The following is a 14,013-nucleotide window of genomic DNA, read 5'->3' on the forward strand; positions in this document are numbered from 1 at the left end:
ATATCCACTACGTGTAAATAGTCTTTAGAAAGAATAGTCTAAGAAATCATAAGAACAATAAAAGCCTTAATTTTTTTTTATTAAATAGAAAATAAATGTATAACAATTTAATGGTGGTGTTTCAGAGTTATCCTAGATAACAATATTGGCAAAGGTTTGATTTTCCTTTTGAATTCCATTTGTGCAGTCTTTACAAAAAGCAAGGCTCTGTATAGCAGTGCTGTGGAGCCTGCTGCTGGATGGCAGAGTGCACAGAAAGCACTCTCAGAATAGAAAGTGAATCCATGAATAACTTTGCTGCTTTTACATCTTGGTTTAGCATGACATCATAAAATGCTTTTTTAACAGCTGTTATTTTGGAAAAATATTAGTTTTCCAGCCGTCTCTTCACTTGGTCTGCATTTCAGTAATTTGTTGCTTATGAAAAGGTTGACGTCAGGTATTGAATAGTGTCTGAAGGTTTATAATATCATTTGATGCTTTTCCTGGAAGCACAGTGTGTTGGGGTTTTTTCAATTGTGAAGTAATAAAGGCTTCTCTCTTTCACTATTAAACTTAGGGGAAAACATTACGGACAAAATGAAAGGAAATATGCCCCTCCACCCTAAAAAAGCCTTCAAACACATCTGCAGAGGAACTGTTAAATGTATCTGAATATGCCCTCCACTTCCCTTTCTCTCAAAATGTTTGTATGGGGCTGATAGGTGGCAGCAAATGACTTTCCATAACTTAAGGAAGGGAAGTGACTTCAGAACTGAAAAAACATCTGTGAAAATTTAAAAAAGCAGCTGGACTTCCTTGCAGACCCAGCAGAAAAGCTGTTTAGAGCAGAATATGCAGGCACATGGAACTTCATGGATTCAGACTGCATGTCTCCCTCCCTAGAGAGGAGAGCTGGAGGGCATTGGGAGCTTCTGAAAATGGCTCCAGAGGTACCAGGACTGTGTATAGCATGAGGGCCTGGGTAGGTGTGACTGTGCAAAGTTTTGGCTTTGTTTCCTCAGCTGTGGCATGATAGAGAATGAGTCAGTAGAGTGTATTTTTTCTTTTGTGGTACAGAAAGATGACAACAATTGGACATTTTCCTGTCCTGCTTTTAGGATCTCAGATTTACATCATCCTTGTTCATTCACAATCTGAGGGAGGTGAATGATTTTCAGACAGAAAAGTAAAACTGATTTGTCATGTCATTAACAGAGTAAGTGATACTACAAAATCACAGTACAAAGACAAAAGTTCTGTAAAAGTGACTGATGCTCTAATAATGTCTGGATGCATCTCATGCAATGCTTTTGTGCACAGCTGATTTGCTCAGTTCAGCTTGTTTTCATGTGACCAATTTCCTGCTTTAAAAATGTTCCCATCGTTGATCTTAGCCCTTTAATAAGAGACTTTGTTTATGAAGTACAGCCACATGATTCTGCAGAACCAAATACTTCTACACTAATGGGTACAAGATATGCAATACTGAGAAAAAAAATAATACTGGGGTAGTGTGGTAACCATGATAATACAGTTAATTACAGAATTATTAATTGGGACTTGCTTAAATCATGAATGCAATAAAACTAAAATTGATTCATCTGGATTTTTCAAAATCAGCTAGATACATAGAAAATATATGAAATATTTCATACAGAAGCAATGTCATATAAAATTTCTGTTAAAAAAAGTGGTGCCTGTGTATTTGGAACAAGCAATTATTTGAAAAGCAGAAAGACTGAAGCCAGGCTGCCCACAGGTTTCTGCATCTCAGCTGGTATTTATTTTTTTACCTGAGTTTAGTCTATTTTCTGTAAACCTATGTAGTCTCATCATGAGATTTGACTGAATTTGCACAATGCGTTTAAAGATGGTTCAGCTGGGGAGGATGCATGCACTAAGTCTGTCAGTGTGTCCAAGGTGCATCAGTTGTGTTTCCTTTGGAAGTAAGGCTGAAGGTGCATGATCAGGGAAATCAGGAAACAGTCTAATAACCTGCTTTTGGTGGTTGAGTGGTTTCAGCTATATGAATAGAAAAAGAGTGAGGTTACCACCTGTTAATTGCAGCCAGAAATTACAGTGGGACCTTTATACTCACTTCAGATGTGAATGAAGTTAAAGTAGTGACGACTACAGCTAAAACCGGGTTTTTAGAAATGCCTGGGTGTCATGGCATGCTATCTTGTGATCTGGGCAGTAAAATACAAAGGAAAAAAAATCTTATCAATTACTGACATTATTACTAATTTCTTAGATGATTGTAAATAGCATTATTTTCTTACTGTGTAAAATATTTTCTCAGCAAAGGACACTTGTTATTTCACAAATACAATCATCTGAAAATATCAAAGAATTAAATATGTTACAAAGATGCTTGAGATAGAGCATGATGAAATCTGGGGAGTCAAGGAAGCTAGAATGAACAATCAGAAAAAGCACAGATGCCATGTAGGGAGTAGTGCTCCTTCAGCATTTGGCAAAACTTTATTAATCTTGTAATAAACTTTGGTTTGGCTTTGGTTTTCTTCAAACTTCTAAAAGCAAAAGGTGCAGTATTTAATTTGTTTTTAGTGTTATTTAGAAAGAAAATGAACTGGTTGGTTTCCAATTATTTTTCTAAGGTGCTGGAAATATTGCTTGTAGTTATTATGACACAGCAGGTATTTCCTCTGGAACAGGACTACAGTTTGACCCAGAAGGTTCTGGGGACACCTGGCGGTAGAATCTGTGACCCTGAGAATCTGTATGTACATAGACATAACCCATAGCATCTGGATTAGTTCCTGGGCAGATCTCTTTCTTCTTTGGCGTATATTCAGTGCGATACAAAGTTTCATCTTTAAAAGGAACTCCAGTAGGTACAGCTTGTACAGGTTTGAAACTTTGAGGTGGATTGGCCTGATGTGGTATGTAATGGGACCTGAATGTAGTTAAACTAGCAAATTTTCCTGTGGGCTTTTGAATTTCCTCTTCTTTCTTAATAAGCCTTTGTGGACACACTCTCCAGGGTTGATAGTCTTCTTTTGTAGTAGTCTTCCCTTGAAAAGGGCCAGTGCTTTTTCTTGCAGGAGCTGGTTTTATGGGGGCTCTGGGAGCAACCCTGTGTTTAATGTAATCAAGACGGTTTGAGGACTTGAGGTCCATCTTGTCTGTGGGTGGAACGTACTCTCTTGGTTTGTGGAACTCGGGCGCGGTGACCAAATATGGCCGATAGCGATCCTGGAATTCAGTGGTTCCTTTAAAAGGATCATCAGATCCATGTTTTGTACTTTCAGGCTTGCAGCTTTTTGCTTGTTCCCCAGGCATCCCTCTAAAATCTCTCTGGTGGGTTGTGAGATCTTCAAAGGGCTGGTCGCTTGGCTTGTACTCTTCCCTTGGCCTTACGAACAAGGGCTCCATCGCATGGACGACGTACGCCGTGCGGTGGATGGTGTTGCCATCGAAGGGCCCCTCTGGCAGCTTGCTGTCACAAGGTTTACAGCTCGGGGGGGGATTGGGCTGCCTGGGGATGTAGTCATCTTGAAACGTGGAAGGATTTCCAAACCGCTCTGAAGGTGGTTCGTAGTCACGTTCCACCTTACAGGATTCTGTTCTTTGACTTTCCCATAACCTATAGTGATCTGCAAGGCAAAACCAAAATTCCACCACACAGGTCTTATTATTTAAAACCAGTCCTTTAAAATTAAGACAAAGTCTTCTGGTATTAAATCTTGAAAAACAAAGAAAATGGATGTAAATGAAAATGATAATTTTATCTGCATGTTTGTGATCTGACAAAACTGTCTTCTATTATAGTGTGTGATAAAAACAGACCCCAAAATTATGCCCTATTTTGACTTTTTGCCCAACAGAAATGATACAGAAAATAGCCTTATACATGCCTTAAATACTTAAAAGATTTAGCATCTTTGTATTGACCATGATAATAGAATAATTTATGTCAAGACATATCATTACTAGGATGATGTATATGTAAGCTATACACAAGCAGAAGTCTAAACTCTACTTTTGACTTACTCTGTGGAAAAATAAGTGACATGAACTACAACTACCTGAAAAATACATCCTAATTTACATCCAGTTTTACCTGAGATAGCCCAACCAAGTGCATGTTGGAATTTCCTTGTAGCCAAGCAAACCTTAGAGAGAGATTTTAATTTAGAAGCAATAGGTTTCCCTTCAACAACTGAGGTGCTGAATGTTTTAGGGCATCATCACCTGCTTCCTAGTATGTTTTACTCCCTGTCTCAAACCAACAAATCCAGCTTCTAACACAGGTAATTCCAAATGCTACCTTCAACTTGGTTGTTTCTTTTTCTGTAGGGGGCACCTGTTATTACCTCGGTAGGTTGGGATGGTATCCACTTTTGCATCTGAAGTGTGTTTCCTCTCTCGAGGCCTTGCTAATGTCACTGGTCCTACTTTATGGGGGTTGTAATCTCTCTGGTAAATGGTTCCCAGGTCAATCTTCCCCGACTTTGGTCTATATTCTGCTTGTGGCCGAAAAGGTCTCGTAACAATTTCATATGGCAAATAATCAGATCTGGATTGGGGAAGAGAAAACACTGGTCAAAAAATCTTTTCTTCCTTCTGAAGCCACTTCTGTATTTTTTCAACTATTTGGAAAAATAACAAAATGCTTGCTCTGAAAAATCTATCAGACACCATATGTTGGAGGGATAGCACAAAGGAGAGAAAACCACAGTACATAAATCTAGGGTCTCTGATGCATTATAGAGTCTTTACTCAAAGGTAGATGGATTTTTAACACTCCGAGTCCCATTCACGGTTTAACAATATTATTTGAAGTGTCTGAAAGGAGACTTACAAAGTTGTTATAATTTTGCAAAGAAATTATCAGAAAGCAGAAGCAGAGCAAAGCTCAATTACTACAAGTGGTAGCATTTACTGACTGCATGAGGAGAATGGAATATAATCAGAAACAGCATACCACTGTATGGGCACATTACATTAAAAGGATGTATATTACATATGCGGGTGTTTAAATAGACTGTACAAGCACATGACCAGTCTGGCAGAATAGCATTTGGCCTTTCTATTTATGTCTCTTTTGTTTTTTGATAAACAAATTTCACCAGATGCCCTCACAGCTTAAAAAAAACCAACAATAATGGAAAAAGTAAAAGTTGATGCCCTTGTCACATCACTAACAATTAATGGGTGATATTTTTCCCTAATTCTTTGAAAGATGTCCTTTTAATTCTGTAAGCTTAAAATCAGAGTCTGTGCACAGAGAGGACAGATATACTGAACCCTTTTACAGTTTCTTAAAACTAATAATCTGAATATTAAAACATCAGTAAAATAATTCCTGTTCTTTTTTTCTTAAGATTTAATTTTCTCACTATCTTGGATTCTACATCTATATTACAGAAAGTTCCCCAGCTTGTCAGGTTTTCTGTAAAATCTAAGTTTTCTAACAGGCTGAAAACAAGACAAAAAGTTTTGATTCTCTTTACAGGTTAAAAGCTGCTGTAAAGAATGCAGATCTTGATGTATGCATGCTTTGCTATTTTTTACAACCTTTTTGTGGTAACTGTATGTCTATACTCAACATTTCTACTTTAAATATGCAAAAAGTGCAAAGGATGCAATGACTGCATTTTGAGAAGATAGCAATACAATGTTTAGCCTCAGCTTAAAAAAAACAAAGAATTAAAAACTAATTATAATATAATTAGTACTATAGTCTAATTAGTATATATATAGACTAACTATAAAACATTGTTTGAAAAGATCTACTTGAATGTTGTGGTGCCGTCCATTCTCGCCCGATTCTCTTGGAGCTCTGGCTTTGGCTTACAGCTCTCGGGAGGGCAGATGTTGCCATAGCCAGGGTAGTTCTCCAAATACTCCGTTTTGTGGCTCGGCTGGGCTCCATCATCATAAATCTTTGTGGGTCTGTGGCAGCAGCGGTGGCGTCTGGGTCAAACACATCAGAACAGAGAATTTTGAATCGTTTCATTTAAGAGGAAAACCCATACTCTGTCTGCTGGCAGTGAGTAACAAATGGCGAAGTTTGAACAATGTCAGTAGTTTGTTTTTTTTTAAATCTTTTCTGAGTGATAAAACCACAAAATATTGTACTGATGGCACAGATCCCAGAGCACATCATACTAATACAGCAATAAAAGCAGTATCAGCTGGGAGTTAGTCCTTGGTGCAGAATATAAAGGAGGGACAGAGCTGATCTCAGTTCTTTAAATTACACTACCACCAAGATGCACTTTCCTCTTGTTTGTAATGTTTAATGATATTACTTGTTTTATTTGGAAAAGTAACTAAATATGCTTCATTTCCTGTCTCATATTGTCTCTTTTTTGCTGCTATTACTTTATCACTTGTGTTTTTATTTCTGTACATCTCACCTATTCTCACCACTATGATTAACACTTTTTGATTAAAATTTGAGTGGTATGAAATCTCATGTGCACTTCTAGTGCTCTGCAGGCCATGTATGACTTTTCAACTCCTTTTTTCCTCTACATACTGACTAAATTCTCTATCCAAAACACATGTTTATTTGAAAGTAATGACATCTCTTTTTCTTAATAGGTTTTATTTCAATTCCACCTGCTTCTCGTTGATGCCTCTATCAATGACACCATTGTGTAAAAAGGTGTTGGGAGGTATATAATGACAATTTCTTATTTATTCTTTGTTGTTTTCAATTAATGATCCATTAAATTAAAATTTAAATGTTGCTATTGTTTTGAAAATCTTGTTACATTAATTCTAATTTGCACAATGCACATTTCTGGCTGACCTCGAGGAAATATATAATGACAGGTTTTCCTCCTACTTACTGCTAACAACTTGCAATGCAAAGGGAAAAAAACAATAAACAATTTTTGAAATTAACAAATATTGTAAAATTCTGGTGAATAGCAAAAATATCTAAACCCCAAGAAGGGTAAGAGTTTACAGCTTTTAATAAGTACAAATAAATTCAAGTTTCAGGAAGCTAAATATCCAAAGAACATTTCAAAGGTCTGCAGAGAATTTTAGCTAGCACTAAATACCATAAAGAAAAATAATAAATTAAAGCAAGGTAAGACAGAATACAGAAACAGACATGAAGGACTCCTGCTGGAAAAATGAAAATGAAAAAAACACTGAAAGAAGTTATTGGATTGGAGACTAGAGATCCTGAGATCCTAAAGCTCGTATTACTTTGTGCTGCCTGATTTTGCCAGCTCAGTAATTAAAAAAATGAGAAATACCTGTCTAAGAATCCAGAGCCTTTCAAAGCCTCAGGTGTTTACTCCTTTTCAATCAAGTCAATTAACAATTGAGAGACCTTTTCAAAACAGAGCAGGGAAAGGAAAAAGGAAGAAGAGGAAAAGAACAGGAAAGGTAGGAAAACAAGGAGGTAAGTGTGCTATTTCTCACTACAGTGTTTGCCTGTCATTACATTTGTCATGAAATTCACTTTCACCTTCGTAATTTTTTTTTCAGCAAGTACAAACAGCACATGCTCTGTCACGTAGCATCTAAAAGTAACAGCTAAGCAGAAACAAGACATTGAATGGATGGTTTGAAAGCTGGTTGGAATACAGGTTATGAATTTATAATGTTCTTCGTGTATTTTTTGGCATATAATTCAAAGGAGTGGGAAACAAACATTACTCATCTGCAAAAGCTTCACTTTGACAATCTTTGCTTTGCCATAAGCTGGGCCAGAAGATCAACCACCAAACAAATCCCCTTCTGGGTCCTGGGGTCAGCATTCTTTAAGGACTAAGTTCTGAATATTTTCAAGCAATGTTGTGAGAATATCCCATTGCTGAATGCTACAAACTGAAATAGATACTAGAAAAATAATTACTGCAGAGTGAGCCTGTAGTTCTTGGTAAATGCAAACAGAGGTGACAGCCATCTACTCTTTTAAAGGGAAGATGTTTGCAATTTTATTAGAAATCATTGTTGATCCAAAAATGTATTTCATTGTAAACTCATTTCTAGTGTATAAAATAATTCTGAACACACTCGAACTGTGCACAAAATTGCTTGGAATCAGATGGTATTGTTGAGGAAGTTCCTACATCCTACTCTGTGTTGTGAAAGTGCTTTCAGACAGCCTGAAGGGTAATGTAAAATTACCTTGTGAGTTTGACTTGGAGAAGAGATTGGGGTTTTTTTGGTTAACTGATAAATCTGCTTTAGGATGTTGTCAAATTTAGAATGTTGTCCAGTTGCTAAAGCAAAATTTTTCATTTAGATAATAATTTTATAAAATTAACTATATAAGGCATTACAATGCTAGGAATCATCAGAGAATACAGATTACAGCACTGATAAATGAAGTATGTTGCTTAGAGTTTGGCCTGCACACTTTGAGACATTTTTGATTTTTACCTTCTTCCTTGTATTTATCTTTATTTCCACCCCAGAGTTACTGATAATTCAAATGAATTTGGTGCAAATATCCCTTTTCCCATGCCTGACTGGCACTTGCTTTGATGGATTATTATTATTTCCCTTCTTTGTAAGAGACTATCTTGTGTCTTGCATAAGGTTTGAACAGACTCTCAGCTAAATAAAAGTGACACTATATCAGCTCTCTTGTGCCAAATGCTCTCGTTCTGGTTATTTTAACAGAATGCTGATGATTTTAACTTATTTAAGGCCTGGCATACATACTTTTTTTTTTAATTAAATGCTAGCAAGACCCTTGAAATTCTACCACAAAGCATTTTCCTCCCAGAGAACTAGACTAATAATGAGAAAAGCTTAATATTTGTCATAATAGAAAACTTACTACCCCTTCAAAAACACAGTTCAAAGCTTTTATTTTTAATTTCTTTTTAATTTTGCCAGTGCACACACTATGGTCTGGAAGACAGATATGATGGATGGACACTGTTTTTGAGAGTCATCTGCTTTCCTGTTCTTGACAGAACTTTTTACTGGGTAGTTTTTACTGGGTTTGTATTTATATGTGGTCAGTATGATGGCTTAAGTAGCCCATATTTTAAAGAAATCTTTCCTTTTAGCTTACATTTATTAAGGAATATAGATTTTTATGATAATGATAAGGAAAGGGCATGAAATGGGGGAAGGTTGACAAACTGAGAAGAAGACAAAGTGGTAGTTTATTTTTGTGTCTCAGAACAATTTTATGCTTTTGTAGGCTGTGATTATATTTTATAGCAGACAAATACTATTCTTGAGTGCAGAAAGTTCATCTACCACACAGGCTTTATTCTTCTTGGAATCCAGATTTAACATCCTGTATTTGAGAAAGCGGAATGAAGTTTTGTCTTACTGGCTTTGCTCCCCTGTAAGTTTTTTCAGTGTTTTTTAAATTCTGTTGATAGGGGAGATTGTTTCTTTCTATTTTATTATTTAGAATTAAGCAGTAATTATCTCTCCATAAGATTTCCTGCAGATAGCTAAATGATAATGTCTACAACACATTAGATATTTATAGTTGCTTTGAAGTCTCTGCTAAGTTGCATTCCAATGTCCAGGTAACACTGCCAAGCAACCAAGCAGCCTTTCCCTGAAAACAGAAACTCTGTACACTGAAGCAAACACAATGTTCTGCCTAAACCAATAATGGCTTAAGATTTTATTGACTGTCAAAACTTCAGTAAGGTTTATTTTAAACCACAAGTTTTATGAATATTTAATTCAATTATTATATTACTGAACTCAGTTTTTGGATTGAGAATTTTTGGATTGAGAATTTTTGGTTGAGTTGAAGCTCATTTTGTGCTGCCTCATTGTGTTATCTCATCATCTTTCTACTTGAGCCCAAGCCAGGTTTGTTATTTCATCATGGGAACAATATGTTCCAACTCTTCATTAATCTAGGACTTAAGAAACAAATTTATGGGGCAACATTCACCACAGGCTTGGCCAAAAAGAACATGAGGAGCTTTACTCATGCCTGCCTCACACCTCTGTCTACAGATGAAAAAAAAAAAAAAAAAAAAAGTGGCTGATGAACAGATAGACAGATTTCCCACACAGAAACACATAGAGGGGCCTGTTCTGCAGACCTTGATATGAAACTTGTGGGTCATGGTGCACTTTGGTATTGGTATACTTCCAAAAACATTGAGCACACCTCTGTGATTTTACGAAGACTGCTCTTGTATGTAGTTGTGAGATATTTTTTAGTATGAAGTGAATTTTTGAATCCTAGGGTGATTATTTTTGTGATTTTTTTTAAAGTAGAGAAGAAATTGAGAATATTAACACTTGTGACTCCAACCTGTGAATTTATACCTGAATTTTGAAAGGTCCAAGTCCTTTATTATTTTGGGACACCCGATTTGTGTGCTTTTCTTTCACTTAGGGCATTGATAATATTGTTTATAGACCTGTAATAGTAATTTTCCATTAAAAATTGCCTACTGTACTCTCTTGTACCAGCCTCCCTGGGTCGAAGAGGCTACAGGACAATGACAAACTGTTTGTCTCTCCGTGGGCTCATGGAACGTAAAGCAAAGTGGCAAGTGCTACTGGATGTGATGGCAGAAGGGCAGATAGATTAAATCTCTTTCAAGGACTTCAGTGCTTGCACAGATTTCTGACATGGTTGCCAGAACTCGTCTGAAGATTCTTTGGTGCAGTCCTTCAATGGGAGCTGGCTCTGGTTTCTGGAAAAGCCTGATTCTGATTTAGTCTGGGTGGGTTTTAAAGACTGTCTCTATTCTGTTCTATTTTAGTCTGTTTAAGACCTTCTTTTACCCTTACCTGATTTAAATGTAAATGCACTACTTCACATTTACTGGGAACATGCTCATACTTGGGTGCTACTCCCCAGTGGCCCGGGGTGCTGCTCATGTTATCAGTGAGGTTGGAAAAGGCCTCTGAGATTATCAAGCCCAACCTGTGACCAAACGCCACCACGACAACCAGACCATGGCACCGAGTGCCACATCCAGTCTCAAACACCCTAAGGGACAGTGACTGCACCACTTCCCTGGGCAGCCCATTCCCATGCCCAATCACCGTTTCTGTGAAGAAATTATTTCTAATGTCCAACCTAAAGCTCTTCTGGTGCAGCTTGAGACTGTGTCCTCTCATCCTGTCACTGGTTGTCTGGGAGGAGAGGCTGAGCCCCACCTGGCTATGATCTCCTGCAGAGAGTGAAGGAGCCTCCTTTTCCCCTGGCTGAGCACCCCCGGCTCCCTCAGCCGCTCCTCACAGCGCTGGTGCTCCAGCCCCTTCCCCAGCTCTGTTCAGCTGCTCCGGACACGCTCCAGCCCTGAGGGGCCCAGAACTGGGCACAGCCCTGGCGGAGAGGCCTCAGCAGAGCTGTGCAGGGGTGGCACTGCCCGGCCCCGCTGCCCACGCTGCTCCCGGCACGGGCCCGGTGCCGCCGGCGTTCCTGGCGCTCGCTGCCTCCCGTTCAGCCGCTGCTGAGCAGCTCCCGGCTCCTTTCCTGCTGGGCACTGCCCAGCCCCTGTGCCCGGCCTGCAAAGCCGTGCGGGGCTGCTGTGACCCAAGGGCAGCACCCGGCTCGGTGCCCGGCTCACTCACCCGCAGGAGCAGATCTCGCAGATGCAGCGCGGCGGCCCCATGCCCGGCCCGCTCGGCCGCCCGGCCGGTAACCAGGGACGCCGCCGCGCGCCCCGCCCCGGCCCGGCTTCCGTCCGGCGTCACGGGGCGGGCTCGGCAGCGGTGGAGCGCGGCGGGCGCGGCTTTCCGGGAGCGGCGGCGGAGCGGGCGCAGGTGCGTGTCCGTGTCCGTGTCCGTGTGTTTGTGTGTTTGTGCCCCGCGCACTGGGCTTGGCCCCGGCGCGGCCTTCGCCCCGCAGGCGAGCGAGAGGGCAGCGCCGTGCCCGTCCCGGCCCCGGATCAGCGCCGTGCCCGTCCCGGCCCCGGGCAGCGCCGTGCCCGTCCCTTCCTCCTCCAGGGGAAGGCGAACCGGGCCGTGGGGTTTGTGCCGCTCGGTGTCCGCTGCCAGCCCGGCCGCGCTCCTGAGCCGCGTTCAAAGCGCAGACACGGCCCTGGTTTGTTTCAGGTGTCCCCGCGGAGCGGAGGGTTCCCTGAGGAGCAGCTCTAATCGCAGTTTGCGTCATTAAAAACCAAAGCCTTTCCTCAAGCTGAGTGACTCCTCAGAAAAACTGCTCCGCTCGCAGAATTAGCCAGCCATGGTGCTCACAAGCGTGGGGAAGATGGTTGGCCTCCAGAAGAAGGCGTCTGGCATCAGGAATATCTGTATATTGGCCCACGTGGATCACGGTGAGGCTGGGGTTGGTGTCTGCTCCTCTTGTGTGTGTCTGAGTGGTGGTGAGATACTTTGTCCACTGTTCTGAAGTAGTAGGATTTTGTATTGAATAGTAGGATTTTGTGTATTTAGCTTTAAATTGTATTGAACGTGATTCAGAAATTTGCTTTATGTACTTTTTTTTTCTTGGCCTGATTCAGCTTGTCTTACATAAAAGAGCATCAATTTCAATAATTTGACATTGAATGTTTCCTATGATTGTGAATGTTGGTGTGAATTAGTATACATTTGAGAGGCAGAATAATATTTTTCCATGTTTTCTTAAAAGAACAAGTTTGTTGTGCAGGTGGAAACAGTAAACACTCTTTCTAGAGCACAAATACTTGGTCTAATTGCATGTTATAATGAGTCCTGATGTACTGTTTGTTATTTCAACTGCTCTTCTGATCATGACAGGTAAATTTGCATCCAGTCTTCAAAAATGAATTTGTGTGCATGTAACAGGAGTAATTTGATTTGGTTTTTCAAAGTTAATTTGTACGTTTCATGGCATTTGTATAATCTTTATTAACGTTGATATCATAGAATACTGTATGTTATGTCTCTTGCCATCATTTTTATTCATTTAGTCCAAGTAACTTATTTTTCTTTTCAGGAAAAACCACTCTAGCTGATTGCCTTATATCTAGCAATGGAATAATCTCCAGCCGCTTGGCAGGCAAGGTAGAGTTACCCTCTCACTTTTAACAGAATTCTGGTCTGTGCATGTTAGGATTGTAAATTCTTGATCATTTAGGAAATTCCATCTGTAGTCTTGCTTAGCGTCATTTTCTTACCATCATACTCTGACAATTGATAAGTAAATTGTGAAGATGTTTCTACAGACTTAACATTTTTATTTTTGTTTCTGTACTCAGCTGAGGTACCTTGACAGTAGGGAAGATGAGCAGATCCGAGGAATAACAATGAAATCTAGTGCAATTTCACTGCACTTTGTGAAAGGTAAGTTGTTGATGCTGGCATGTATACATTTTAATATATATTTCTGTTAATTTTCTCCATCTCTTCGTTGTTGCTGTTGTGATCTTTGTGTACAACTTTTATTTTTGTGTTTCTCAGTGTTAGGCTGTAATTCTGCAGAGATTTAGGCAATTAAGTCAGCCAAGATAAATGAGTTCAATCTCAGGGTCAGGAAAAACATATCTCTGAGTGGAGGCCATGAGAGTAGTTGCCTCATCTTTTATTTTAGATATAAATATGTATATTTTGATCTTAAGTCTTGAATTAATGTCATTTAAAGGCAAGACCTTCTTTCAAAAAAACTCATATTTTAGTATAGTCTTACTATTTTGTGGAGATACCTGTTGCACTGTGCTGTAAGGGTTTTTATAGTGTAGTTAGTGTCAGGACATTAAAAAATAATAGCTGAAGCAGTATAACTGGGTGGCTGGAAGAAATATCTCTGAAAACTGTTCTGAAATATTAATTTGTTTGATCCTAGGTGATCAGGAGTATCTGATTAATTTAATAGACTCCCCAGGGCACGTGGATTTTTCTTCAGAAGTATCTACTGCTGTCCGACTCTGTGATGGTTGCATTATAGTGGTGGATGCTGTTGAAGGAGTCTGTCCACAGGTGAAATAAAGTATATTAGTAGAGAAAGAGGGGAGTAAGCAAAGTCTGAAGTGGGTTACATAGAAATAAAAGACGAGCTGTCTAAGAAGCTTTAAAAATTTTTTTTATAAATAACAATACAGTTGAGCTGTCAAAGAGAGTAGTAAAAATTTTAGTTGTGCTGAAAAACTGAACAGGGCTGGTGAATGG

General features: G+C 39.4%; 2 protein-coding genes across 4 annotated transcripts in view; one reads left to right on the forward strand and one right to left on the reverse strand.

Moving 5' to 3' along the window:
* Positions 1-53: 53 nt before the first annotated feature.
* SAXO2 (stabilizer of axonemal microtubules 2) lies at positions 54-11,633 on the reverse strand. Of its 3 annotated transcripts, XM_012572565.5 has the most exons (4): positions 11,500-11,633; positions 5,746-5,925; positions 4,323-4,525; positions 54-3,602 (listed from the first exon to the last, which is right to left on the reverse strand). In XM_012572565.5, exons 1-4 carry the CDS (start codon positions 11,538-11,540, stop codon positions 2,629-2,631), a joined length of 1,398 nt encoding a protein of 465 aa, XP_012428019.4. In that variant the 5' UTR covers positions 11,541-11,633; the 3' UTR covers positions 54-2,628. The 3 variants fall into 3 exon arrangements, with proteins under 3 accessions (XP_012428019.4, XP_072790180.1, XP_072790179.1); XM_072934079.1 differs by lacking the exon at positions 4,323-4,525 and having other exon boundaries at positions 11,500-11,627; XM_072934078.1 differs by lacking the exon at positions 5,746-5,925 and having other exon boundaries at positions 11,500-11,602.
* EFL1 (elongation factor like GTPase 1) overlaps positions 11,572-14,013 on the forward strand; it is a 63,965-nt gene continuing 61,523 nt past the window's right edge. Inside the window, exons 1-5 of the mRNA XM_030281239.4 lie at positions 11,572-11,691; positions 11,983-12,203; positions 12,845-12,912; positions 13,107-13,191; positions 13,691-13,824. Of these exons, the coding sequence (XP_030137099.3) occupies positions 12,113-12,203; positions 12,845-12,912; positions 13,107-13,191; positions 13,691-13,824 (378 nt within the window). The 5' untranslated portion in view covers positions 11,572-11,691; positions 11,983-12,112. The remainder of the gene's footprint in view (positions 11,692-11,982; positions 12,204-12,844; positions 12,913-13,106; positions 13,192-13,690; positions 13,825-14,013) is intronic.

The sequence above is a fragment of the Taeniopygia guttata genome, chromosome 10 (assembly GCF_048771995.1).
Source record: "Taeniopygia guttata chromosome 10, bTaeGut7.mat, whole genome shotgun sequence".
NCBI classification, from domain to species: domain Eukaryota; kingdom Metazoa; phylum Chordata; class Aves; order Passeriformes; family Estrildidae; genus Taeniopygia; species Taeniopygia guttata.